This window comes from Aspergillus pseudonomiae (genome assembly GCF_009193645.1).
Source record: "Aspergillus pseudonomiae strain CBS 119388 unplaced genomic scaffold BDV37scaffold_20, whole genome shotgun sequence".
In the NCBI taxonomy this organism is placed as follows: Eukaryota; Fungi; Ascomycota; class Eurotiomycetes; order Eurotiales; family Aspergillaceae; genus Aspergillus; species Aspergillus pseudonomiae.
The window spans coordinates 243,483-270,997 of record NW_022476012.1 but is presented as its reverse complement, the minus strand read 5'-3'; the positions used below and the strand labels follow the sequence as shown (position 1 = coordinate 270,997).

Sequence of the window (27,515 nt, the reverse complement as noted above, 5' to 3'; positions counted from 1 at the left end):
GCGTTATCAGAGGAAGGTCACCTTTGAACTCCTTCTTACTGGCGACTATACCTGCTACGTCATAGCGCTCGGGTGAGAGGGCGAAAAATTGACTTTGACGCGCGCATTAGCCTCGCTGGATTTCCGTTATGGGTTTATCGCATGAGGGGGATGTCGATCATGTACTGCTGTACTGCACTGCAATCCTGGTGGTGAGCATGATGAGCTATCATGCTGCACACCCCTCTCCGTTCGATAGAATTGCAGTCGTTGGAATGTCGATTGATAAACACCAAACCTGGGGTATGTATTCAGAATGATCCGAAAAATGTTGCAAGGAATGGCCGATGACGTCGGATCGCGATCGAGGATCGAAGAGAGGCGTGAAACCTGGCGATTCAGCACAGGACGCCAGACAGACAGGGTAGGAGGAATTGACCCTTTGGGGACAAATGAAGAGAACGAAAAACGTTGCTTAAGAAGCGAGGGGGCCCGCTTTTTCCACGCTAACGCTTCATTCGGACATTCTCGTAGCGTGACTAAAAAGCATGCCCCATTCATGCCGTTTGTTACCATATCAACTGCTCATATGACATGCGGTATCGTGATCAAACTCTCCGAGATTAGCGCGAGATGGCTGTCTTCCATTGATGCCTTGGGGTGAGAGGGTCAATATGCCCCAGTGTTGTGGTGGTTGTGAGGTTGCGACGTGCGAAGGATCGTCTGCCGGGATTGTATAGAGCCAAGATCGCCTCACAATTGGGCGAGAAGCATCACCCGAACCAAAAGAAAAGCCATCAACACCGACTGGACCAGGGTGTAAGGCGACGAGGAAGGCGAGCCAACAACAACAACTACTACTACTAAACAATAACAACCAAACGGCGTCGCATCTACTGTACGAGGCGGCTGGGCGAAACCCACCAGCTGCGAACTGATGAAGCGGTGAGCGTTGCGTGGCTCCACATGAGCTATGGAGAAAAAAGTATCCGCCAGCAAAACAATCGCTGCAGCCCCCAATCAGCGTACAGCATGCATATTAGACCTAATATCATACTTTACTTGCGGCAAGTAGGTCCTCGAGCTGACTGTTTAGCTCCCTAATGGGCCAATACTTGGTCAATGCTGTGTTGATACTAGGCGAAAAAATTTTTTTGCAGTTACATGCATCATGGCCTTTGCTCAATCCTCCACGCCAATTGCGACGACTCGTTGCCTATAAAGAGCCGGCCATAGGATACCAGAGAAACCCCGAATTCCTCTTCCTCTCTTCGTCTTCCTAAAGAACTTGCACGTTGTTGCCAGCTTGGCGTTGTACTTCTAACTGCATATCCCCTTCTCTTGCTTTGTTTGTTTATCTTCTTCTATAACACATCGACCAATGTTCAGACAATACTCCAACTTCATATCCCACAAGAGGAGAAGAAGCAAAAGTACTTCCCGGGTCTTGTCTGTTGCCCAGTCCGAAGCGGCCTCCGATGCACCAACCGTAAATGAGCCGATTGAGATTTGGACTCACTCGCAGCCCATAGACGCTGCTGTCCAGCAACAGAATGACTGTTTCACCACTCTGACTGCACGGATACATAAATACGATCATGTGGCCCAAAGAGGTAGCGATCGTTTCTTGGAAGACTTGACGGCCACCCTCGATAGCGAAGAGGCCAAGTCGAAAAGCAGCTATCTGACCTCCCCGGTGGGAAACTACGCTAGCTTTCTGTATCCAGAGTGCATGCCCGAAAGGTTGGAACTCGTCGCCTATTTGACTGAACTCGGAAATGTCCATGACGGTACGTTGAGCTGGCTACTAGACGCGAGCCTATAGCTGATCATTCATCCAGACCATGCCGATAACAAGAACACACCCGCGACAGACAAGCCGGAAGAGCTTGTTGAATCGCCCCGAGCCGAAGCCAGGAAGAGACTCCTGGAGAAAGTTACGGGAGAACTGACCGACAAAGATGGGCTTGACATTATCGACTGCTACCGAAGTAACTGGCTTGTTACCCCGGATGTCCCTACCGCCGACAATTGTGCCAATCTCGACGACTACGTGGCCCGTCGGCGTCTGAATGCAGGAATTGAGTAGGTTTATCACATGCCTCCGAGTTCGATAAGGTGAGACAGACTCTGACTGGTACAACAGTGTTTACTGGACCCTAATGGGATTTGCCCACGGAACTCGATTTGGAAAGGAGGACCAGGCGATCGTCAAAGATGCGCTGGACGCAGCTGAGCGAGCCATGTTCTTCACCAACGACTACTACAGCTGGCCGAAAGAAAAGCTCGAGGTCAAGAAACGTCGCGTTGCGAATGTGATATTGTTCCTCATGCAGCACCAGAACATGTCGGAGGATGACGCGCGTGCGAAGACCAAAGAGCTCATTCTGGAAAATGAAAAGGAGTTCGTCAAGAGACGCGAGGCGTTATACCAAGCCCACCCAGACCTCGCCCCAAAGCTGCGAAAATGGATGGAGGTACTGGAAGCTGCCCTTGGTGGAATTCACTACTGGTGCACGAATGCACCACGGTACGCGGTGCCGGAAACCGCCGAAGAGGAAAGTGATGAGGAGTCGGACGAGGAGAGCTCTAGCGACGAGGACGAGTCCGAGGAAGATGATGAAGAAGAAAATGAAGAGGAGGAGGAGGAGGTGCGTGCCAATGGCGTTGTTGACCATGTAGAGGGTGGCGATGAGCCCGAGGAAGTACCAGTGTGGACCCCTCTCGTCAATGGGGAAGAACACCCCACGGTACACCTTGATGCCACACCCCTACTAGCGCCAACAAACTACATCGGGTCGATCTCGGCTAATGAGGTGCAACTGGAGTTGGTTTCTGCACTTAATGCCTGGCTTCAAGTTCCCAACCGACCTTTGACCTTTGTCAAGCAAGTGGTCAATGACCTCCACGACAGTTCTGAGATCCTGGCCAACATTCAGGACCAATCATCTCTCCAGCGCCAAAAGACTGCGGCTCACCTCGTCTTCGGTCCCGCTCAGTCCATTAACAGTGCTGCCTACATGTTCGTCCGCGTCGCCAAGACCGTGAACGGGCTCAACTGCCCCGGCATGCTTGACGGCCTCCTGGAGGAGCTTGAAACGCATTTTATCGGACAGTCTTGGGAGCTGAACTGGCGCTTCTCTCTTCAATGCCCGACTGAGCAGGAGTATTTGGAGATGGTCGATAAAAAGACCGGATCTATCTTCCGCATGTTGGTGCGTCTCATGCAGTCCGCTAGCATGGAAGGCTCGACCCTGGACTTTGAGCTTCTCACACAATTATTCGGCCGATGGTACCAGATCCGCAACGAGTATCTGGGACTGCTTACGGGCAACAACCAAAGAGGCTTCGGTGAAGATCTGGATCACGGCAAGATCTCGTATGCGGTCGTCAGATGCTGCAACGTAGACCCTACCGCCAAGAGTATCATCCTGGGCATCTTTAGACAGAAGGCCGAAGGTGCCTCATTGTCTGCCGAAAGCAAGATCCAGATTTTGGAGCTCCTGCACAAGAGCGGTGCCCTCCAGGCGACTTATGACTTGGTCCGACAGCTGGGTCGGGACATCATGAAGACTGTCAGCGATCTAGAAATAGCCGCAGAAGAGACAAACCCCGGGCTCAAGGCCCTTGTGAAGACACTGGGTGATATCCCAGCTCCCACTCAGGAGTGAGAAACGTTTCGAGAGCACGTGTTTGCTCTATGATGCATGACACTGTTCTATCCTTTTCCTTTCCCCTTTACCTACCTATTCCCTTTTTATACATCTGTGATGATTAATGTATATGACACTCATTTCTGTAATGGTTCTAAGGCGATGTTCACATGTGTTATGAATAATGAGATGATTTGTTTGCTTCAAATGTCTGGGTTGTACGCTAGTGTCTGATTATTACTCCTTGCAAAAAGTCAATATCTTATCCGATTGTGTCAACAGCACTTTGAGCGTTTATTGTTCCTCACACAAAGGACATCCTTACCAGGAGTATAATGGCCTATTAAGCACCATGTCTGTCGATGAGCGTCAAGGATGCTTGGTGGACATGGTGGGATGTTACCGAGTTCGATGTGTACAATAACTCGAAGCATTTATGTTTGCAGCGTCCCATGTTGACCTAGTGTCTCATGTGTACTATTTCTGGTTTTGATTGTAGGCAAGGTGAAGAATAGAAACAGGGAAGTTGGGGGTTTTCCTGGGCATTCCGACGGATGATCCGGAGAGAGCTAGACCCATTCCGTCAATAACCTTAGAAATAAGTTTAATTTTCCTACTGGTTGGATGTACAACTTGGAAGGCACAATACATAATATCAAGTGAGTATTCTTTGTTACCTCCCAGGGTCCCTAGAAGAGATAAAGGATATTTATTCCCAGGGATGGCACTAAAATGAGGCCTTCTCTTCTGTGTTTGCATCATAGGCCCTAGTCCCTGGTTTTTAGTGCTGGTCAAGGTGGAGTCTGGTGGTACTCCGCCAATCCACGCGCCTTATCTCAATATCTCCTCCGATACTGTTACATTGATCGTCGCTTTCGCATCCACCAAAACCGCCCGGCTGGTCCGTGATAAGACAGGCCTCCTCACTTAGGATGCGGAGTTGTGAGGTTCATCCGGTGGCCGAATTTAAGTATAAAGCCTCCCTATTATCCACCCTGGCGCCCGCATTATTTCGATTCCCTCCCAAGCTTCGCTCCCGAGTTGAGATTTGGGCCACCACCACGTCCCATGCCGTCCCTTAAGTCAGTGATTCATACTGCCGGCCTGGTCGGTGCCGTCGCCGGCCAGTATTTCCCCCCAACCCCCGAAGGCCTGAAGATCATCAATTCGAAGCATCAGGAAGGTGTTAAGATCTCGTACAAAGAAGTAGGTGTTATATGCATCTGTGCTGCCCATGTTTGATACTAACCGAACTTTCGTCAGCCTGGTATTTGCGAAACAACCCCAGGCGTCAAATCGTATTCGGGTTACGTGCATCTTCCCCCGGGTACTCTCAATGATGTGTCACTAGACCAAGACTATCCCATCAACACCTTCTTTTGGTTCTTTGAATCTAGGAATGACCCTAGAAATGCCCCTCTTTCTATTTGGATGAATGGTGGGCCAGGAAGCTCTTCGATGATCGGCCTGCTGCAGGAGAATGGCCCATGCCGCGTTAATAATGACTCAAATACCACCGAAATCAACCCGTGGTCATGGAACAACTATGTGAATATGCTCTACATTGATCAGCCGAATCAAGTCGGCTTCAGTTACGATATCCCCACCAATGGTACTTATGATCAGCTTACGAGCAAGTGGAACGTTTCAAGCTATCCGGACGGTGTTCCGGAGCAGAATAATACGTTCTACGTGGGCACCTTCCCTAGCCAGAACAAATCGACCGCTGCCAATACCACAGAAAACGCCGCCCGCGCTTTGTGGTCCTTTGCACAGACTTGGTTCTCGGAATTTCCGGAGTATAAGCCGCACGATGACCGAGTAAGCATCTGGACAGAGTCCTACGGAGGACGGTACGGGCCATCTTTCACTGCTTTCTTCCAAGAACAGAATGAGAAGATTGCCAACGGGTCCATTGAAATAGACGATGCTCACTATATTCACCTGGATACCCTCGGAATTATCAATGGCTGCATCGACCTCCTGGTGCAGTCACCATCGTACCCCCAGATAGCATACAATAATACATATGGCATTGAGGCCATCAACAAAACCGTATACGATACGGCGATGGAGGCTTGGAGCAAGCCCGGAGGCTGCAAGGATCAGATCATCGAATGTCGTCGGTTGGCCGCAGAGGGAGACCCCAAGATGTACGGCAACAACGCGACCGTTAACAAGGTTTGTGCCAAAGCGAACGATTACTGCAGCAACCAAGTAGAGGGCCCGTATTCGCTATACTCTGGACGAGGCTACTATGATATTTCGCATTTCGACCCCGATCCCTTCCCCCCTCCGTACTACTTTGGTTTCTTAAACCAGCATTGGGTCCAAGGAGCCCTCGGAGTTCCGATCAATTTCACTGAATCTGTCGATAGCGTCTACAATGGCTTTTCCGCAACAGGTGACTACCCGCGCTCTGATGTACGCGGATACTTGGAGGATATCGCATATGTGCTAGACTCCGGCATCAAAGTTGCCTTAGTATATGGCGATCGGGATTACGCCTGCCCCTGGAACGGGGGAGAAGAAGCGAGTTTGAAGGTGGATTACTCGGATGCCGCCAAGTTCCGCTCTGCAGGTTACGCCCCTCTGAAGACCAATGCATCATATATTGGTGGCTTGGTACGGCAGTACGGAAACTTCTCGTTCACTCGCGTTTTCGAAGCAGGTCATGAGGTGCCGGCATATCAGCCGGAGACGGCGTATGAGATCTTCCACCGTGCATTGTTCAACAAAGACATTGCAACGGGCAAGGTCTCTACCGCCAAGAACAGTACCTACTCCACTCATGGGCCTTCTACGACTTGGAACGTTACCAACACGGTTCCTGACAGCCCTGCGCCTACTTGCTACATTCTCGAGCTGGGCAGCACTTGCACGGAAGAGCAGACTGCGAGTGTCGTGAACGGAACGGCAGTGATCAAGAACTATATCGTAGTGGATATAGATTCGTCATGATGATTAGATGCTCAGGCCAGATTTGAGCATGTATTGGTATTTCTACCTGACAATATTATTGTCCATAGAATATTCCTATGAAGAGTAGATAGAATGATAGTACACAGTAACTAGTTATCTAACTACTATAGTTACTGTATTACATCAGAATGGTTGCATCATGTGAAAGAACGTGGGGCTACTAGGCTAAACCGTAAAAAGAAAGTTCCCGTGGGATCCAGTGATTGAGGGACTAAAAGGACTGCCAGCAAACGAGTTGAGGCAGCAGATATGCAACGAAACCACCGGTACTGTATACAATGTCTGCTCCAGCGTGATGGGTGCAATCGATACAATCTTTTCAGACTAGGGATAGTCTGGTTTTCTCCGTTCTTATGGCAGAAAAAAAGTACGGACTTGTGGTATCCGAACCTTCTCGAACCTTCGATTGGCAGAGAGGCTTATGCGGTCAACGTCACACGTCACAGTGCTGCTCCATCGGGACTGGTCTGTCGTCACCTGAATGCCGCCGTCTCGCTGCACGATACATGAAGCCACCTTCTACCCTCCTCTCAGTCTCCATTTGCTAAATGCCGGCTTATTCGCTTTCGGTTTGCGGTGCATCTTTTTAAGTCTTTCACTTCTCGTTCCACATACCACCCCGAATAATCTCTCACGCCGACTCTCTTAAGGCAAGAATTTACTCGGTCGCGAATCTTCTACGTCATTCGAGATCCTACTCCCTTGCCGTCGAGGTGGGAAGACCTTTCGACATTGCCTGACATCGAGCTGGTCTCTTACCCGACTTCATTGTCTTATATTCTCATTGGGTCCCTTGAATTAGGGTTTCGTTGATTTTTGCTTGTTCTCAATCTCGCTGCATAATTACCCCACTCATTACCGATTGTTCCCACAATGGTTGCAGAAACTAAGCTGTACGATTCTTTGGGTATCAAACCCGACGCATCACAAGACGAAATTAAAAAAGCATACCGGAAGTGCGCATTGAAATATCATCCGGATAAGAACAAGGATAACCCGTCCGCATCGGAGAAGTTCAAAGGTAGGTGACTTATCCGTGGTCCCCCCTTCCCCTTCCGTGCTCCCCCAACATGGAATTCCACATACACTCCCTTTTTCTCAATGGTTTTGGATAATAGCTAACACATTCACAGAGGTATCACAAGCCTACGAAGTTTTGTCCGATCCCGAAAAGCGCAAGATCTATGACCAATTCGGCCTTGACTATCTGATGCGGGGCGGCCCTGCTCCTCCGCCCGGTGGCGGTGCTGGCGGTGCTGGCGGAAGTCCGTTTGACGGTGGAATGCCGGGAGGTTTCTCATTCGGAGGCATGCCTGGAGGAGGTGGTGGTGCCCGGACCTTCCGTTTCTCGACTGGCCCCGGCGGTGGCAGCGGCTTCCAGTTCAGCTCTGCAGATGATATCTTCCGAAACTTCGCCAAAGGTGGCGGCTCTGGCATGGATCATGACGATCTGTTTGATATCCTGGGTGGGATGGGAGGCGGCGGTGGCAGCGCCGGCCGTAGCTTCCGCTCAAGCCGTGGCCCCAGTGCCTTCCAGCAATCTCAGCGCGCCCCTACCCCCGAACCGACCGTAGTCGAAAAGGAATTGCCATTGACACTGGAAGAGTTGATGCGCGGGACGACGAAGAAGGTGACCGTGAAGAGCAAGACTTTCGATGCGAGCGGAAAGCGCACCGTCCAAGATGTAACGCTTGAAGCGAACATTAAGCCGGGCTTGCGGACCGGTTCGAAGATCAAATACAGAGGTGTGGGCGATCAGGAAGAAGGTGGCAGGCAGGATGTCCATCTTATCGTGACAGAGGTAGGTGATAACTTTCGAAACTAGCCCCGCGAATGTTGTGGGACTCGTGACTAACTTCCATATAGAAAGAACATCCCAACTTCAAACGCCAGGGTGACAACCTCATTACAACTGTTGAAATCAGCCTGAAAGAAGCTCTCACCGGCTGGGACCGGATCGTGCGCACAATCGATGGAAAATCGATCCGGGTAGCCAAGCCAGGTCCAACACAACCTGGGTACGAAGAAAAGTTCCCCGGCCAGGGTATGACGATTTCGAAGAAGCCAAGCGAGCGAGGCGACCTGATAGTTCACGTGAATGTCCGGTTCCCGGCCAGTTTGACTGCTTCTCAGAAAGATATCCTTAAAGATGTGCTTCCGTAATTGTCGTCGTGCTCTTGTGTTTTTCCAGTTAATACCAGCATTGTTGGCGTTGGGGCGAGCGACGGGTTGCTTGATGATGTGATGACATGGGTTTTATATGATTTCCACTACACACTGTATCTTTCTAGATTCTGATAATAAAAACTACGACACTTGATCTTAAATTCCATTGCTGTCGCAGTGAGAATTGTAAAAAAGAGAATATAGTTCTACTAATAAGAGCACATGACAACACCAAAATAGCACTGCGTTCCCTGTATATTATTCCAGTAAGGCTCGTTAAAAAACTGCCCCACAAACCGTTCCCCAATAGTTGACCTATATCTTTCGCTATCATGAATGATGATACTCTATTTCTCGAAGCAATTTAAGCTCGCTAAAGCGGGCCGACCCGCGACTTACCTGCCATATATATTCACAGTTAGTACTGCTTCAAAGCCAGGAAGACGAGGCTTCCGACTGTGCTATTGAATGACAGCTATTCTATACAACTTTTGTTATTCTTTACTACTATATCCATCTTCGAGATTTCTCACGGGCCCCCTTAATGCTCATCCAAGGGTTGTTTCCAGAATGGAACCTCCCTTGCATCTTTACATAGCTTTGGCCCGCTGACAAGTCCCGTATCTGTCTGCACCAGAGAATCCCCCAGACCATCATACTTTACTTGACCTATGCCTAAATCGCCATTTGCGGTCATTTGGCTCGAGTATTAATAATACTACTGAGAACTATGGAAGTATGCAGGAACCAGGTATGCCATGCCCACCTCTCGTGAGTCCTCAGTTACCAGTGTTCCGGCATCTAGCATGATATAGGCAAACGCAGACTCTCCTCCCCGTTAAGCTTTATCTATTCTGGTCATCTCTTAAATTGTGGCGACTAATCAGAAGAATTAGGAATTAAACCAACGGTGTCAGTTTACCTGGTACACTGCCCACCGAGTTCAAAGTCAGAAGCAAATATAGGAAGGGATTCAATTGGAAATAGGATTAAGGGGTTTAGTTATTGATAATTTAGTCACAACTTTCTCCTGGATGTATCGAGGATTGAAGGACAGGCTGTCAGGAACCGAGTATCTGAAGCTATAATACTGGGTAAAATACATAATATACCCTTGCGAGGCATTTGAGATCACCACCAAGTAGCAAGCCCTCGCTATGGTTGAGACAATAAAAAAAAAGCAGAAGAGGAAGGAGGAGGAGGCGAAGTAAACAATCAAAAGCAAACCAAATCCAACACATAAATTCCAGTGTGTGCTTCTATGTACATACATCAACTATGGTAACCAGTTATCTGTCCCAAAGAGGCAATCCTTATCTTATCACCAAAACACCAACACTAACCCAATCAAGCAACAAGCACTCCCCGTGACGACAAACAATAAATGCGGAGAAGCAAGCTCCAACTCTCCCCAACCAGTAACTACCGACAACTGCCTCAATCAAGCGATCCAACAATGCGTCGTAGAATCACATTCGTTCAACGTCCCGAGACCCCCTTCTCCCTGGATCAAGCGGTCCTAACACCCGATGCCCTCACCTTGCATGGGATTGATGGTGCCCGTGAGGAACGGGCGACGTTTAGCGTTGATGAGCTCCCTGAGGAGGTATTTTCTTGTTGCTTTTGATAGCCTGTCCCCTAAATTCAAAGGTTGTATATGGCTAATACTGGATTGTGATTATCTTAGCTTGCAGAGGTCTTGAAACAGTGTCATCAGCTTCATCTCCGGTGGGCGTCGGAAAGGCGGTATGATACTGTTGCGCCGTTTTCGAGTCGGGTTTCGCCTGGATTACATGTTTTCTACACACCTGTTGATGGTTCGTCTGAGGAGAACAAATTGTGAGTTTTTAGTGCTTAGGGTATGGGTGTGATTGCTATGTATATATTGATGGTTTCTTGAAGGAAATCGTTGTGTGCGCTATTGAAGAGAACATTTGATTATGGGTTGAAATGCAAGAGTCCAGAGGTTGGTATTGCGTTTCTCTGTTAAGCATACTCGTGGCTGACAGACATTGCAGGAATCTTTCATTACGCCTCCCATCCTGTCCACGCGTTTCGCTTCCACCGCTGCTTTCCAATACCACAGTTTACTGCCGTCCCTTGACAACCTAGTTGCGTATATCGAGAACAAGATTTGTTCGTCGTCCGATGAGCAATGTCTCCGTTATGCTGCGTCTATTCGGTCTGCGGACTCGGTCGATATCAACTACGATAGTATATCGCATTCGTTGACTGTCTTGGGGTATTGGTCACAATCGCCAGAAAATGGATGGACAGATGAGATACGGAAGCATGCTGCGGGAACAGATCAGGTTGAAGTGGGGCTATTAGGCACTGAAATGGCGACAGAGCCTGAGGATATTAAGATGGGAGGGCTACTGGCTGTTGTCGGGAAGGATGATCAGTTGAGTATGCTTAGTAACGGATTGCTGAGTGCGTTTGGTGTTGCGTACGGATATGGTACTGATGATTCATGGGCAGAGCCAACGCTCTTCTCTTTCCCCTCTCGCCATCAGCCTCTCCCAGAGGATGCAACATATTCAATCTCGTTTACTTCCCCGACTGGTTTGCATCCAACCATGACCATCTCGATGCCACCATCATCGCTTAACCACCCGCCTGCTCCGCCGGACGCGACATGCGCGCTTCACGCCTACCTAACGCTCCCATCGACGGTATTTGGTGATAAGTATCAGCTTTCGACCACTGACCCATTATTCCTGGACTCTCACAACTTGGTTGCTCTTCGCGCAGTGGCTGGAGAGACAGACCTTGAAGCGCCAGACTGGTTTGTGTCTCGCTGGGGGTCAAATTGGTTGCTTGAGCTAGCCACACCTTCTGAATCTGAACAAGTTCCAGGGGAGTGGAATGTTACGATTCCCCTCCACCTGCGGTACTTGCGGCCGTCCGAGTCTGGTTATCGGTCCGCCCCAGTCCCATGGCCAGTGGTATTCTGGGCTTGCACGGCTGAGGACGGCACCAAGATGGGGGTAAACCCCTTTGACAGGGTCAACCTTGGATGGGAGGGACTGTTTGGGACTCGAACCATGTTCTACCAGCTGCATCCCTCATCAGATCGGCTTGTTGAGAAGTTGGAAGTTCCGGTTCTTCACTTGGATGATAAAGGGGTTTTCCAAAGTAAGGCGATTGAGTTGGGGACCATGATTGTCATTGGCCTCGGGTCGCTGTGGGTATTATGGAAGCTGGGTGCGATAGCCTGGTCATCTGGAACACGGCCACAAAGAAGGAGTACCAAGCAAAAGAAGTCCGAATAGACTGACTGCAGCCTTCGTAATATAAGCCTTTATTTATTACCCATACGGCTGGGAATCAAAGGGGCGGCATCCCGTTCCATATCATCAACTATCACTTGATGCTTCATGTGGTGTGCGGTTTTGGTAGAGCACGCGCTAGTTGTAATCTGAAATATAACAAATCACATCCCTGGCTCCGGCAGCGGCCATGAATTGTCGGTTGCCAGGAAACTTTCAAGATCAAAGTTTTGCAGGCCTGGCATATCAATCACCAGATCACTCAACCACGAAAACCCCGGGTAGTCTGCGAGTGAGTGAGTCGACTCGATCGTGGGTTCCGTGATCTCCGCCTGTGTAGCCGAGGCAGTGGAGTTGGCACGCAAAACTCCTCGAAGGGTTCTCGTGTCCTCTTCCTTTCGTCGTTGGTGGAGCAGGATCAGCAGGTATGCCGTACTGTAGGCCTCCCTCATGACGTCTGTATCGTACGCTAAGGCGACCTCGCGCAGTGTCTGCATCGCATCGCCTAACAGTGCTAACGAAGCACGATTGTCGATCGCTAGTAATGTGCAAATGATCTGGAAGGGTACGTTGGCGGTCTGATGCCACGGACTGATCGATGCAATCATGTCGCGAGAGGCCTGCAGGCCCTTTCTTGCTAGCTCAAGTACTTGGTCAAGGAGAGATCCAGCTATAACGGAGTCGAGGCCACGCAAGCGCCGGTAGATGCAGAGCATCAGGTTGCATTGGGCCAGGGTATGTGAGGCGAGGGGGTGAACGAGATCTAGAACATTCGCCAGCGCTGACTCTAGGTCTAGGGAATCCTGCGCTTTGTTTGGGTCCAAACTTTCTGATATTGGGAGGAGATTAAAAATCTCCCTAGTTGATCTTGGAGTGGGTGGGAGAGACGTTGCTCCATGTAAGACGACGCGGGAACGCCCTAGCTCGAAAGAGATCCAGACGTTAAGGTGGCGCGCCATGGCATATAGCCTCCGCCGGATTTCTGGGTGGCACGTCTCTGCCGATTTCCCGAGGACTGTGTCTGACGAGGGCTCCAGATGAAGGCCGGTGGCTTCAATGAGATGCATCAGCGAACAACTGGCCATCCAAGCGGCATCAGGAGCAGCTGTCGTACGCAAGTATGCCACTCGAAGCACCCAGCCAGTGACGATGTCGACTGATGAAGGTGTTTCAGAGAGCATGTGCTGGTCAAGAATTAGGCGGGCAGTCTCGGCCAGCTGAAATTCTGCTTGGGGTGCCTGTCTGCGTGAGAAAAGATACCCGAATGCTGCAACGCCGCAGAGTACGGCGTCGTACGGTCCGTAGGGCAACACAGACTCCGATGATGGGGAAAGCCATCGTCTGCCCAGTTGGCGGAACAGATGGTCCCGATCGATGAAGCCGTAGCACGGATCTACCTTCTCGAAAAACGTGGCGGCTAGCAGCTTCATTTCGTCCAGAGAAATGATGTCTACAACGCTTACTGCCCTGGGCATTGACGACGGGGGCATCGAAGAAGGAGTCGGATGGCGAGCACCCACATTCCAGGCGAACAGGTCTAACCTCGGGGCATTAGCTGGGTCGATCTTGAGTCCCAACCTCCGTACAAATGCTGCTCCTGAATTGGCTTCCAAGGAGTGAACAGATATGTCTGGGGAGTCGCCTGTAGTCCCCTCACGGTGACTCTTGGGGATGGTTTCATTACGGGACGTAGTGTTGGCTATTGGAGGAATTGGTTGCTGCGGTCTAAAAGACCTTGCGTCCTTTTTCTTGCGGGACAGCAGATCGTAGTGGCAGTCGATGCCAAATTGACAACATGTGCTGCACGGCTGGTCGCCGGTGCATTTACGTTTTCGTGATTGGCAGGAGACGCAAGCGATCCTGGAGCGTTTTCTCACCGTGTCACTCATTCTTTAGTGAGTATGGACTCAGACCATCGTTTCGGTTTCGGTTTAATGTCTGGGGAGGTAAATAGCAAGTGGACCGAGGCCCCGTCGATGACTCGACCCGGATTTACGGAGTAAATGCTATGCGCAGATCGGGTATAGCGTCATCCGCTCTTCTTGGCATAATGCCCTAACAAACAATACCAGTCCTACAACCAGCATGTCATAACATTTAGCTACAATACGCTAGGACTGGGAGGGTCTAGCGGAGGCTTGATGGCGAGTTGCAGTTGCGGATTTAAATTATTCAAGATAGGGCTGTATATATCAGTTGACTAATCACGGAGTCTCTCGTTTGTTCCAGCCACCCACCACTTCTTGCTCATCTATAGACGAAAGATAATCACCAAGTGTGGCAATGCTACCATGCAAAATTACACTATTGGCCGTGTCTGAGCTATCTTTTATATGAACTACCCGCTTCCGCACTCAGTCCTCATAGTTTCGGCCATCGGGATAACCCATGAGGTCCTCCAGTTCCTTGAGGTCAGGCATACCTGCCGGCCCGGGCATGTAGTGCACATTGTCGCGAAACGTGGTACCATTCCACCAGAGTTCGTTCTTGTGAAGGGCATCCATAATCCGCGGGGCATCTATGTATGTCCGGATCTCGACCATCTGGTCTTGATACCATCTCGTCACCCACACGTTTACAATATCAAAATCATCACCTGGCATCATCATCACAAAACACATCAGCATCATTCCAACCAGGTCATATCGGAGAATATACATACCAGAGTTCATGACGCCCTTGAACTGAATCTCTGATACCGACCAAGCACTATCACAGCCCCCATGGATAGCCTGTGGATGGATCTCGAATTTGTCTGCATGGTCCAAGAACAAAACACTCACTCGACGCAACGCATTGACGTAAAAATGGAGCAGGTCGTTGTAATGGCCGGCTATGGGGTGGTGGCCCACCACGGTGAAGCTGACATTCTTGTGGATCAGGGTGAACAATTTAGACATGTCTTTCTCGAGATCTTTGAAGGAGTCCCAGATGTGCATTTGCGTGACATATTTGCAGTGGGTTGAAGGATTGTCGAATCGGAATCCTTCTCGCTCCTTGTCTCGCGGGTTCTGGGGGTTGTCGACGATTCCATCGCCATTGCAGTGGCCGTCTGGATCGACGATGCCAGAGCCATCGCAGCCCGGGTCTTCCCAGTGGTTAGATAACTGTGAAATGAGTTGCTGGTGAGGTGGAGATTGGAAGGACGCTCGTCCCAGGGAGAGTCCTAGTAGAATACTTGCCACTAAGGCTTGAAGAAAGGGTTTGATTATGATCATGACAAAATAGAGCTACTCGTTAACGGTACTGATGTTGATTTACATCCATAGTTTATATAAATCTAGTCTATGCGAATACCTCGAGGGCCCTTTATGAGTCGGTGCCTGTGGATTCTTTGAATATACGTGTGGAAATCACTGAACTCGCCGGAAGTATAATGTAGAAATCTACCGATCAGGTGTCGCTAGATTTGTGCCACCTGTTTGCATATTTCCATATGAATAGCAGTGGAAGTTTCTCGGAGATCATTCGGGCCATGCCGATGAGAAAAGTTGCCGTCGGTGCCAAGAAAATTCCCCTGATAATGTATAAAATTCCCCGGACTCTTTGGCACCGGAAGACAGCGGCCCAGACTCTGTCATTGGTAGGACCCGAGAAGTGAAAATTTTTTACCCTTGGAAATAGTCTAACCGCTCGAACAGGTGAGATACGACAACTCATCCGAGATGATCAAGGCCCACTAGTGTTTGCTACCCAATGAATCGATCGTCCTGCGTGAGTCACGGTGGCGATTACTCTTGTTCCTGTAGTATTATTGCCAAATTTACTCGATCCGAGATCGATATTGATCTATTGTGCATGATATGAGTGTCGACTCCTCAAAGGAGGGTTATGGCAATGGATTCAGTTCAGTCGGTGTGGCCCTTACTTAACCAGCCACCGTGTCTCCTTTTACCGGGGGGTAAGTGTGGAGGGCGTAAAAAGATAATGGCGCGGTGGAGAATCGATTGGATAATTGGGTTTATTTGAAGACGCCGATAGAAAAAAGTTGCCATTCCGATAGCGCAGGCGAATTGAGCCAATATCGACCCCCTGATTGGCCGGGACCGCGCAGAAGTCGGTGTAGCGCATCACGTGCCTGGAACCGGGCCGGCACTCAGTTTCTCCCGCTCGTCCTTAAGATCCGCCGCTCTCGTCACTCTTTCTCTTCCTCTTTCCTTCTTCTCCCATTGACTCATCCCATATCTTCAACCGATCAGACTCTTTGCACGCACATCTCGTCGATGTCGATCTAATCAACCTTTTCTAAACCCTATCTTATCCATTTTTTAGTGACTGGTAACAGCACCGTCGCGCTTATGCGTTTTTTCTCGACTTTCACTTCTCAGGTATGCAGACCCCATTCAGGTCCACGTGACACCCGTGATGGGACCAGCCCGTGTCTGTTTCCGGGTCGTGGTTTACGATCTCTATTGTCAGTATGGATCAATTGGGACTGACTCGGCATTGCTTGCAGGACTACATCTCGGATCATCTCTGGAAAGCTTCCGGAAACTACTGAACCCTTCTATAAACATCAACCGTACACTTTTCCACTTTAAATCACTTGACATACTATGTTCGCTGCCCGAATCTTCAAGGCAATGCCCGCCAGGGCCTCTGCCTTCCCTTCCGTGAACGCTTCTATCCAGTCTCGGTTCATGGCCACTGTGCGCAACGGTCGCGTTGCCCATGAGCGTGCCACCTTCACGATCCGAGATGGTCCTATCTTCCACGGAAAGTCGTTCGGAGCTCGCTCTAACATCTCTGGCGAGGCCGTCTTCACGACTTCCTTGGTTGGATACCCTGAGTCCTTGACTGACCCTTCCTACCGTGGTCAGATCCTGGTCTTCACCCAGCCCCTGATTGGCAACTACGGTGTCCCCTCCACTGAGAAGGACCAGCACGGCCTTCTCAAGTACTTTGAGTCCCCTCACCTTCAGGCTGCTGGTGTGGTGGTTGCCGATGTGGCCGAGCAATACAGCCACTGGACCGCCGTCCAGAGCCTTGGGGAGTGGTGTGCCCGTGAGGGTGTCCCTGCCATCTCCGGCGTTGACACTCGTGCCATTGTCACCTACCTGCGTGAGCAGGGTTCCTCTCTGGCCCGTATCACTGTTGGTGAGGAGTACGACGCCGACCAGGACGAGGCCTTCGTGGACCCTGAGCAGATCCACCTCGTCCGTCAGGTTAGCACCAAGGCCCCATTCCACGTGAGTGCCGCCGATCCCCAGTGCCATGTTGCCGTCCTCGACTGTGGTGTCAAGGAGAATATTCTCCGTAGCTTGGTCAGCCGTGGAGCCAGTATCACTGTGTTCCCCTTCGACTACCCCATCCACAAGGTTGCCCACCACTTTGATGGTGTCTTCATCTCCAACGGCCCTGGTGACCCTACCCACTGCCAGGAGACTGCTTACCACCTGCGCCGCTTGATGGAGACTTCCCAGGTGCCCATCTTCGGTATTTGCTTGGGACACCAGCTGTTGGCCCTTGCCATTGGTGCTCGTACCATCAAGCTGAAGTACGGTAACCGTGCCCACAACATTCCGGCTCTGGACATGAGCACTGGTCGTTGCCATATCACCAGCCAGAACCACGGTTATGCTGTTGATGCTTCGACTCTGCCGTCCGACTGGAAGCCCTACTTTGTGAACTTGAACGACTCGAGCAATGAGGGTATGATTCACAAGACCCGTCCCATCTTCAGCACTCAGTTCCACCCCGAGGCCAAGGGCGGCCCGCTCGACTCCTCCTACCTGTTTGACATCTACCTTGATAGTGTGCGCAAGTACAAGGCTAGCCAGTCGGCTTTCCACCCCACTCGGGATAGCCTTCCTAGCCCTCTCTTGGTCGATCTCCTTGCTAAGGAGCGTGTTGGCGTGCAGCCCACTATTGGCATGCAGAATGTGGCCGCTGCTGCTGCCGCCGCCGCCGCTTAAAAGCATGTATTCCTCTGTTTGGTCTTTTGTGCGTGGAGTCTGGGTTAATGGGTTATGTGAATGTCCTTGGATTCGGGTTAATATTTAGTATGGTTCATATGGGTCTATATAGCAATTGAAAAATCTTGCTGTTACAATTTGCAATTTCTTGAGTATCGTGTAAATGCCACGGGGTGCTGTGTAGCAAGTGTAGGAGTTCCAGTCTGTAATATCCGGCCTCGGTTCAGGGTCACATCGTCGTATCATATTTTGTTCTTAAAGGTATTTGTCTCGTAAGAATAACCCCCATATCGCAATTACTTCGCAACTATCGAAACCACATCCTCATCTGCCACAATATGTCCCAATCCAACTCGTTGCGGGATATGCCGCGCACTTGCACCCCACACCAAAGCATACTTAAACGAATCTTTCAACGTCCGGTGAATGCTATCACAGACCTCCTCGATGGAGGAATTGCTCCGTACAATCAACGCTTCGCTGAAATCGGGATCTTCTCCTTTCCTGCTCAACGTTAGATATCTTCATCCGGTACCAGATTGTGGGGCAGACGCGTACCGTTTCGTGTATACTCTGATCAAACGGAGTTCTTTCCAGACCCGGTCAACCACCTCCTGAACGCCGAGGTCTAGTTCGCAACTCATCACGGCAGTATGTGGTTCACGGGCGAGTTGATTGAGGAAGTCGAGACTGATGCTGTCGATCTTGTTATATACGTAGAGACTGTCGTAGAGTTAGATTTATCCAGGCGCAATTCTTAGAAACGTGGGATTTGTTTGTTCTCACCATCTGATGTATTTTCTGTGATCTTTCATGATAACGTCGATGAAGTCGTCGATCGTTGCTGTTGCGGTATGCCTTAGTATAAAAGTCGCTACGGTGGTCGGGCGTTGAAACATACCGTATTCATCTCGGATCAGAACTTCACAGTTCAACATCTTGTAATCACGGAGGACGTTAAAGATGAGCTTCTCGTCGAGGTATTTCGGGGGCGTCTGGAAGGTGATCTTCACTCCGCCTGCTTTCTTTTGTTTGAGGTAAATGTTTCTGGATCTGTTAGCGAGATGATCGTTTGGATTGCCTCCCAGGACAGCTACTTACGGTGGTTCCTTGTTAAGGCGAATACCAACGGCGTCCAATTCCGCCTCTAGGAGTGCCCGCTGCTCTGCTCTTTTAGTGGCATCGAGAACCATGAGGATCAGATCACTAGTCTGCTTGCCGGTTAGACACATAGCTGTCCATCATATCCTTCCACCCACCGATCACAGAAAGCAATAGAAAAAAATGGGCGATGAACTAACCTTAGCAGCGGAGATAACCTGACGACCTCGTCCCTTGCCCTCAGCAGCGCCCTCAATAATACCAGGAAGATCCAGAATCTGGATCTCCGCACCTCCATACTCCAAAACACCCGGAATAGCAGTCAACGTGGTGAAAGAGTACGCCGCAGCCTCACTCTTCGTCTTCGTGATCTTGCTTAGGAACGTCGATTTACCGACGGAGGGAAAACCGACAAGGGCAACACGGGCATCACCGCTTTTGCTGACATCGAAACCTGCACCACCGCCACCGGAGCCGCCTGTTGGCTCCAGAAGCTGGGCTCTTAATCGGGCGAGCTTTCTGTCGGAGCTGTTAGCTAGCTGTTTTGCTTTGATTGAGTGGGGTTAGATTGGTTCGTACCCCTTCAGCAGACCCAGATGGTATTCTGGTTATGGGTTAGAATTTCGCAATGTCTCTGTAGTATGGAATATATAGTTGTGATATGCGCACCTGTGGCCTTGTTCTCTGTTATCGAGTTAGCGGCGGGGTTCTGCATAAAGTCGAAGGGTAAGGGAACGAAAGAAGCTTACTCTGCGTCCTGCGCATCTCATCTTCAATCCTATTATATGATATCAGAATCTAGTCCCATTTGGAAAATCCATTCCGAGGCGATTCGCTCTTCCAAACGTACTCTTTGATCTTCTCCGTGATGTTCACCATCTTGCCGGTTGGGAGCCCCGCGGACTCAAAAAATTCAGCGATAATAAGTACTACTGCGACAAAGCTGCCCGTGAATCGGGTTCCCTGGAGGGTGTCAAATGTAGAATATGCCAGAGATACCAGGAAACAGGTATTCTGGTCCGATCTTCTGCGATAAGAGTGGGGAGTCTGGGGGGAAACAATCATGTATCAAAATCTCGCAAAATAACTGCCTTACATAATCGGTGGTTGTGGGGATTCTGCCGGGCCAGTTTGACCGCGTTATCGACCGCTTAGATGGTCTCTTCTGATCTGAGAAGATGATAACTAGCTCACCATACATTGGACAGTGAAGCTAAATCAGGGCTACAGTTATATATTCCTTCAGTTTCTATTCAGCTGCTTCATAAGAACCCCTTGCCCAGGTTCGCGATACACTCGGAATATCAATACCTCATACAACCACCACGGCCATCGGCAAAACCATAATCCGACAAGATACCAGACGGCAAGCTTGAATAATCTCATCCCAGACCGCGATAAAGATCGAGACAGAACTTCAACCTCCAATCTCAACCCCACCACAACAACCATGGCAGACACCGTAGTGGCCGATCCCCCCCAATGTACAGAACCCACAACTTTACCCGAAGAAACAAGTGCACCAGACGAGCAAGTCGCCAGCGAGGAAAATGCCCTCGCCGTCACCCAGCCTGCCGAGTCCGCCGTCGCGGAGGGCGCGCCGAAGAAGAAGAAGATAATCAGGAAGAAGCGCCGTCCAGCACGCCCCCAGGTCGATCCCGCCACAGTCAAGTCCGAACCGCCTCCGCAGACGGGTACGGTCTTCAACATTTGGTATAATGTACGTTATATACCTTGTTCTTGTACACAATCGCACTATGCGCTTTGTATCTACATCAATAATTTGAGCAATAGACACTAACAATGACTTCAGAAATGGTCCGGCGGTGACAGAGAAGACAGCTACCTATCGAAACAACACGCCCCATCGCGATGCAATATCTCCAAAGACAGCGGCTACACACGCGCCGACAAAGTCATCGGATCCTACTTCTGTCTGTTCTTCGCGCGCGGCGTCTGTCACCTCGGTTCGGAATGCCAGTATCTGCACCGTCTGCCCACTATCCATGATCTATTCAGTCCGAATGTCGACTGTTTCGGCCGCGACAAGTTCAGCGATTACCGCGATGATATGGGCGGTGTTGGTTCGTTTATGCGCCAGAATCGCACGCTATATGTGGGCCGGATTCACGTTACGGATGATATTGAGGAGGTTGTTGCGCGGCATTTTGCCGAGTGGGGTGAGATTGAGAGAATTCGTGTTTTAACGTCGAGGGGTGTGGCTTTCGTTACGTATACTACTCTTGCGCAGGCGGAGTTTGCGAAGGAGGCTATGGCACATCAATGTGAGTTTTTTGTTTATTGCAGGTTTGAGGATGGCCCCAGTGTACTGACTATCTGTAAGCTCTCGACAATAATGAGATCCTGAATGTGCGTTGGGCGACGGTCGATCCGAACCCATTGGCTCAGAAGCGTGAGGCGAGAAGGTTGGAGGAACAAGCTGCTGAAGCGGTACGCAGGGCGTTGCCGGCAGACTTTGTTGCCGAGCTGGAAGGGAGGGATCCCGAGGCTCGAAAGAGGAAGAAGATCGAGGGCAGTTTTGGTTTGCAAGGGTATGAGCCTCCTGATGAGGTCTGGTATAGCCGGACGAAGCAGTTGGAAGACGCAGGACAGGGAGATCAGGGTCAGCTCGAAGCTCCGAACCAACCACTCATGCTCGAGAATTCATCTTCTGCTTCTGCTCCTCCGCAGGAATCGGAAAGCAGTGGCATCTTCTCAAGCTCTACTGTTGCGGCATTGAGGGGACTAGCGGGCGGAAATGTTACAACACAAGCAGCCCCGCAAGCCTCGGGAGGTCCTTTGGTAGGCTATGGAAGCGATGATGAAAGTGATTAAACCGGGCTGTGGTATATTGCGCCTAAAATTATGTATAATAACAAAGATACCTTAAAACGTCACATTGTTTGCTCGCTGAATTGCATGGTATATTTGCGGGTATAGTTCGCTATAAAATGCTGAGAGGAGATAAAACATCCAACACCATTGCCAATAATATGTCAAATAAACGCGAAAGTGAATAAGATATTTCAGGTATAAAAGAATAAGGAAAAAGGAAATATGCATAACACATAACGCATGATTCTTTATCTTACTTGCCGCGTCCTAGATCATAATAAACACATGAACCTGTACGATAATTGTATATAAAAGCGTTGTTGAAGTTGTCCGCGCCGTCGTTGGCATGGTTCTCATGCGCCAGGTCAACGAGTAGTTCATGGACTTGACCGAGGTACTTCCTCTCAGTCAAGGGCGCACTCTGTATGACTGTGCGCCAGCTCTCAGGGTCTGATAGTCGAGTGTCTCTGATCGCCTCGAGTAAATCGTCCCGCGTATCAATGGCAGCAATAGGCCCATTCAGCGCATCTTCGATTACTTCGCGAGAACGGAAAAGAGCTATTTTTCGTTAGTAAACATCAAACACCATAACTCAGGTTAAGACATACCATTCTCAACAATATTCCTCCTATTTGTCTTCTTGCTCCTGTGCTGAGGGACTAGGATGCGCACATCGCTCGACCTTTCGCCGTCAATACCAGGATCTGGTTGGCTAGGCATTCGAGATTGGCGGAAATCGACTGCGCCCTCACGTTGATTGCGAGCACGGATTTCATTTCGAAGCCATGGTATAAGCTCAGAGCTTCGTAAATCGAACTCCTCCTTAGGAACCAGACACCGGACCTTGAAGCCTCGTTCCTGGCTATCTTGCTTGACAATGACGATCCAACTGTGATTATGATCTTTGTACTTGGTAAGAAGTTCTTCGAGAGACGAGGCATCAACGGCTAGCTCAGCACTGATGTCATTGGCCCACAAATCCTGAACAACTTTAATGCCTGTATTACGCAGAATCGCTTGATCAAAGCTTGCAACAAGTACATCGCATCTCCTTGTCTTCCAAAAAGCAGCCGGTTCGACTTCATGGTGCTTAACATGGCTTTTCGAGGAGCCTTTGATATACTCGAGCATAGCAGAGCTGAGTCGATCCCAGCTCAAATTAAAGCCCACAGCATGAGTTTGAGGGCGACTCGCCAAGACCTTGGGGCGGAACTCTTGGACTAAGGAGTCATACCGACCACCAGCCGCGAAAACATCACGCCGCTTGTTGTCAAAGACGCACTGAAACAAAATGCTACCTCGAAAGAACTTGTCGTTCAGACTCCCGAGAGGGTTGACATACACCTTTCGCTTTACGTCAAAGCATTGTAGATACTCCATCAGCCAATTGATTCGAACGAAGATGGGAGTCAGGCGTTCGGCGAATTCGGTGCCCGCCATAATGGCTCGCAGACGCTTCTGCGTCTGCCTCGGGGAGTCACGAAAATCGAACCTCGCAAGCTCATCCAAGGAGGTGGAAGCAACACCGATTGCCGGTGACCGAAGTTCACTTCTAATCTTTTGCATCGTCCATTTTCCCACATTTAGTTTGCTGATGACCTCCTTCACAAGCGGAATCTGGGAAGGGGTGATACGGCAGAATTCCAGAATAAGCTGAAGTAGGTCGGAGTGGTTTACAAGGAAACACATGGAAGCCGACCTCAAAGGTGGGAATTCTTCAATAATCTCATCGAGAACTTTAATGACTTCCGCTTCCTTCAAAGCCAGATCCAACGTATTGTGTGAAACGATATCGAAGTCCACCTCTTTGTGAGTCCGAGGCTCACCACCATGAGACGTCTCTCTGTAGACAGTACCAAATGTGAATGTTTTCTCAAGGGAAGGGTCTTGTCGCGGAATGGCACGCGCATTTGGCAGAGTCAGATCGAAAGGCAACTGAAGCACGTTACCAGTGGAGTCAAGCAATCGTACAGCTCCGCTGTTGTAATGTTGAGACCTTGGGAACAGCATCTGTCTTGTAGTTTCCACAGACCCATGCCTGCGGAAAATAGTGGTCAAACGTTCCTTGACTAGCCCTTGAACTAGTAGCTCATTGGCCGCCGGTGTCCCGCGGGAATCCATGTCCCAGGCGATGTCTTCGAACTTCTTAGGAGACTGTGAGAAAATAGCCGATAGGATCTTCTTGTAATCAGGTGAACTAGGATCAGACAGCAAGTGCATGATCGCCCGTCTAAAGGTTTCCTCTTCAACCTGGAGAGGAATCTGGCCACTGTGCAAAAGCCCTGAAGCCGAGGGTCGCTCGCTAGGGTTGTGGCTCAGTAGCGACTCGATAATCTTTCCTTGGAGCGCCTTTTCGGAATACTGGAAAATAGGTGGTAAAGTATGCTCCTTCTCCCTGATAGCGCGCAGTGTCTGGTCACGTTCCATTCCAGTCCCAAGAGGATAACACATCTCAAAGAAAATGACCCCCATAGAGTACATATCGACTTTGTCATTATAGCTGCCCGTAAAACCGGACTTCATTTCTGGTGCGACATAGTATGTCGTACCCAAGCTGCGAGTAAAGTCTCCTTCAAAGTCTGCAGCCGTCGAAGAGCGCACAGCTGTCGTGAACTGACCACTTGTGGCTAGGCCGAAGTCTCCGATGCGCGGATTATTGGCAACATCGATGAAAATGTTATCGGGCTTCAGATCCCGGTGAATAATACCATGACCATGAATGTGGCTCAGTCCGTCGAGGATCTGGCGAAACAAACGCCATGTTCTGTCAACATCATCGTGCAAACCATTCCTGATCAAATCACGAAGAGTCTTCAAGCGGTCAGCTGAATATGAATAGCTAAGCAGCAGAGAACAAGGGTAAACTTACGTGCTTCTCGCAATACTCCATCTGAATATACAGTGTAGTGGAAACAGGTCTGCCTTGCGAGCCAGATCTCACTCGGCTAAGTTCCTGGCCGGTCACACTTCCAGTACCGTAAGTTTCGGGCGTCTCTCCATTAACACGGCTGGATGGTGTCCCATCATTTTCTTCCTCGCTATCAGAGCCAAACTCAATCTTAGGATAGCCGCTGGAGCTGATGAAATCGAGCCCGCCTGTGCTGTATCCGTATCCTTGCGAGTCTTGAGAACCTTCAGAGCCTTGACTAGCGAAAGGATCTCCCTCTGTAGACGACACAGCTTCCTCATCTACGAAGTCGTAATCCTCTTCAATCCACGCAGTGTAATAACGCACTACGTAGGGATGATTAAGACGTGACAGTAGCATAATCTCCGATAGTGTATCCTTCAGGGCAGCGGCGGATCTTTGAGTAATTTTCTTGACTGCATACAGACGACCATCAAGTTTATTTCTCGCCTTGACCACCATACCGAAACCACCCTTACCCAAGCGACCAGCCTCATCGAAATCTTGGTAATACCGTGAAAATGCTGGCAAGCCTCCAAACGAATCAAAGCGAGGACGTCTTGGAAATGATATGGAGTTTGAGGTGCTTGACTGAGACACCAAAGGTGCATCGACACGGAAGAACTCAGAAGGCTGGAGCTGGAAGGCTGTCGGTCTCTTCTTTGGGTCCGTTCTAAAGATTTCGTTAAGCAAATCTTGCAGCGGGGCAGACAAGCCGAGCGTTCCCATCAATGCGTTTGCTGAAGTGTAACGCTGTAGCACATCTTTACCGAATCCCATCTGGAGAAACACAATACCCAAGTCCCACACATCTGTCTTCATGGTCGGTGAAGTATTCCCTTGTGTCGACTCGGGAGGCAGCCAAAGTGGTGATTTAGAAACTTCTAATGACTGTTTGCTGCCGGCAGAATCAGGGAGGGCGTTTTCAATACTCGCTTGCAGCTTCACAATAGTGCCACCTGTCTGGTTTCTCAGTAACATGATGCGCCCGCAATGAATATCCCCGTGGACAAAGCCGCTCCGGTGATAGAACTCGAGCGCTTCAAGAAGCTGGATCGTCCAGCTTCGCAGAGTTTCCACGGGTACAGACCCTACGATGTCCAGAAACTCGGACAGTGACCCCTTGTTTGCATGCTCGAGAAGAAGATAAACTCTCCATGTGTTGTCCTGAGGACTGACCGGTTCGAGGGGCCTGTAAATCTTGAACCCAACAAAATCCAACAGATTTGGATGTCGTAGCCGTTTAATAGCTTCCAATTTATCCTCGCTGCTACGCATCTTCTCTCTGAATGCAAGTGGAGATAGCTGCGTCTCATCGATCGAAAACTCCTTTAGAACAAGGAGAGGAGCATGGCACCGATTCTCAGTGACCACTGGTCTCACGGTATATGTGTCTTTTCCCTGGGCACTCTTGAGAAGCGTCTTCCCGTAAACCGCGCGGAAAACCAATGGCCCTTCGTCGCTGTCGGCCATGACGAGGGGCGGGTCGAAGGAGATTGCGCCTGGGATATTCTCCCCGGCATCAGTTTCGCTGCCTGTGTCTATGCCAGAGGTTCGACTCTTGCGGCGTAAGAGTCGGGCTTTCGTTCTCTCTCTAAGCTTATCCTCCAATAGCTGTTGTAGTGCTCGTTCCTCCTCCGCAGTGGCGGCCTCTTGTTTTTGGAGCTCTTCTTGCCTTTCCAATTCAGCGCGCTGATTGGCAGCAGCTTCCTGTTCCATGCGCTCCTCCTCTAGGCTGGGTAGGTCTTTATTTTGAGCTTTAGCTTCCGCCACATCCTCTAGAACATCCTGAATGGAAACGGCGATCTCGTAGATCATCTCAGATCCCACAAGAGATTTCGGCTTGGTCCGTATGATGTCATCGATCCTCGACCGAGCCCCTTGTCGGAGATCATCTGTGTTTTCCAAGAAAAGGTTCGGATAGGTTTTAGGATAGGTGGTCGGCAGTTCAACCAGCAAATCAAGACGCACCTCCGGATTGGACGAAGCACGCAAGTGGAGTTTGAACACGACATCTGACGATTGCTAAGGTCGGGAATGACAATTAACTAGTGCGGACAAGAAGGATGGCGAGGGAAAACAAGACATACCTGCCAGGCAGATCGCTTATGTTCAACTTCTTCAAAATCGTCACCGTAAATTGAGCGGAGCGCCTCAATCTCATTCCGGTGGATTTCCTCGTAATCGGTCGGGGCCACTACCGGCAGGGCGAGCGAAGGGGCATCCGGGGGGAATTGACGTTTCTTCTCCGCCCGGGGAGAGCCGTTCTTGTGGGCATTGCTGGAAGTTTTCTTCTGCTTGTGAGGCATAGCGGGGCGTCGGGCGGTGTGAGATAAAGTATTGCACCCAGGTCGAGATGGATCTTTGCCACGCGATAGCTGTGACAAAGTTGCAGCCGAAGCTGCAGCCCTCTATGCTTCAATAAGGAACATATTCGGACTGATCAGGTACCAATGTAAAAGAAGGAGGGCGGGCAAGGTACGGGAGAGTTGGTCACTATAACTAATTTAAAATTAGTGGGGGAAGGGAAGAACCAAATGATGGACGGGAAATTGGGAGTAAAAGAGCGGTAACTATAGGGCGAGCTAAACTGCCTTAAGGATCGCACCGTTGTTTTTCCGCTGACCGCCTTTGGGTCGTTAGCGTCCCCGCTGAGCATCGTAAACAAAGCACAGCGTTCCACGTCAATCCCACGGCTCAGTCG

The 27,515-nt window shown here is 50.0% G+C and overlaps 9 protein-coding genes across 9 annotated transcripts; 6 read left to right on the top strand and 3 right to left on the bottom strand.

The window, feature by feature from the left end:
- Positions 1-958: 958 nt before the first annotated feature.
- BDV37DRAFT_84328 (isoprenoid synthase domain-containing protein) lies at positions 959-3,872 on the top strand. The gene is made up of 3 exons (XM_032091330.1): positions 959-1,769; positions 1,821-2,064; positions 2,126-3,872. Exons 1-3 carry the CDS (start codon positions 1,361-1,363, stop codon positions 3,648-3,650), a joined length of 2,178 nt encoding a protein of 725 aa, XP_031943222.1. The 5' UTR covers positions 959-1,360; the 3' UTR covers positions 3,651-3,872.
- Positions 3,873-4,267: 395 nt separating this feature from the next.
- cp1 (putative carboxypeptidase S1) lies at positions 4,268-7,177 on the top strand. The gene is made up of 2 exons (XM_032081521.1): positions 4,268-4,838; positions 4,896-7,177. Exons 1-2 carry the CDS (start codon positions 4,701-4,703, stop codon positions 6,591-6,593), a joined length of 1,836 nt encoding a protein of 611 aa, XP_031943221.1. The 5' UTR covers positions 4,268-4,700; the 3' UTR covers positions 6,594-7,177.
- Positions 7,178-9,032, top strand: BDV37DRAFT_244287 (putative DnaJ domain protein Psi). Its single transcript, XM_032081520.1, has 3 exons — positions 7,178-7,635; positions 7,748-8,415; positions 8,481-9,032. Exons 1-3 carry the CDS (start codon positions 7,488-7,490, stop codon positions 8,775-8,777), a joined length of 1,113 nt encoding a protein of 370 aa, XP_031943220.1. The 5' UTR covers positions 7,178-7,487; the 3' UTR covers positions 8,778-9,032.
- A 1,204-nt stretch (positions 9,033-10,236) lies between these two features.
- Positions 10,237-12,055, top strand: BDV37DRAFT_281448 (uncharacterized protein; the record flags this gene model as incomplete). Its single annotated transcript, XM_032086817.1, has 4 exons — positions 10,237-10,386; positions 10,468-10,619; positions 10,683-10,746; positions 10,799-12,055. The coding sequence occupies 4 exons, from the start codon at positions 10,237-10,239 to the stop codon at positions 12,053-12,055; spliced, it is 1,623 nt and encodes a 540-aa protein (XP_031943219.1).
- Positions 12,056-12,216: 161 nt separating this feature from the next.
- On the bottom strand, positions 12,217-15,270 carry BDV37DRAFT_270366 (uncharacterized protein; the record flags this gene model as incomplete). Its single annotated transcript, XM_032084544.1, has 3 exons — positions 12,217-13,942; positions 14,624-14,648; positions 14,715-15,270. 3 exons carry the CDS (start codon positions 15,268-15,270, stop codon positions 12,217-12,219), a joined length of 2,307 nt encoding a protein of 768 aa, XP_031943218.1.
- Positions 15,271-16,224: 954 nt separating this feature from the next.
- cpa1 (carbamoyl-phosphate synthase (glutamine-hydrolyzing) CPA1) lies at positions 16,225-18,104 on the top strand. The gene is made up of 2 exons (XM_032081519.1): positions 16,225-16,380; positions 16,509-18,104. Exon 2 carries the CDS (start codon positions 16,609-16,611, stop codon positions 17,965-17,967), a length of 1,359 nt encoding a protein of 452 aa, XP_031943217.1. The 5' UTR covers positions 16,225-16,380; positions 16,509-16,608; the 3' UTR covers positions 17,968-18,104.
- A 33-nt stretch (positions 18,105-18,137) lies between these two features.
- Positions 18,138-20,099, bottom strand: BDV37DRAFT_244274 (putative GTP binding protein (Gtp1)). The gene is made up of 10 exons (XM_032081518.1): positions 19,919-20,099; positions 19,818-19,846; positions 19,738-19,752; positions 19,648-19,672; positions 19,269-19,587; positions 19,069-19,178; positions 18,869-19,014; positions 18,754-18,811; positions 18,526-18,690; positions 18,138-18,471 (listed from the first exon to the last, which is right to left on the bottom strand). The coding sequence occupies exons 1-10, from the start codon at positions 19,945-19,947 to the stop codon at positions 18,264-18,266; spliced, it is 1,104 nt and encodes a 367-aa protein (XP_031943216.1). The 5' UTR covers positions 19,948-20,099; the 3' UTR covers positions 18,138-18,263.
- A 225-nt stretch (positions 20,100-20,324) lies between these two features.
- Positions 20,325-21,929, top strand: cwc2 (active spliceosome conformation promoter CWC2). Its single transcript, XM_032091328.1, has 3 exons — positions 20,325-20,788; positions 20,882-21,353; positions 21,413-21,929. Exons 1-3 carry the CDS (start codon positions 20,519-20,521, stop codon positions 21,901-21,903), a joined length of 1,233 nt encoding a protein of 410 aa, XP_031943215.1. The 5' UTR covers positions 20,325-20,518; the 3' UTR covers positions 21,904-21,929.
- A 53-nt stretch (positions 21,930-21,982) lies between these two features.
- On the bottom strand, positions 21,983-27,314 carry cpcC (putative protein kinase (Gcn2)). Its single transcript, XM_032091329.1, has 4 exons — positions 26,902-27,314; positions 24,773-26,836; positions 22,512-24,714; positions 21,983-22,461 (listed from the first exon to the last, which is right to left on the bottom strand). Exons 1-4 carry the CDS (start codon positions 27,118-27,120, stop codon positions 22,157-22,159), a joined length of 4,791 nt encoding a protein of 1,596 aa, XP_031943214.1. The 5' UTR covers positions 27,121-27,314; the 3' UTR covers positions 21,983-22,156.
- Between the last annotated feature and the right edge of the window lie 201 nt (positions 27,315-27,515).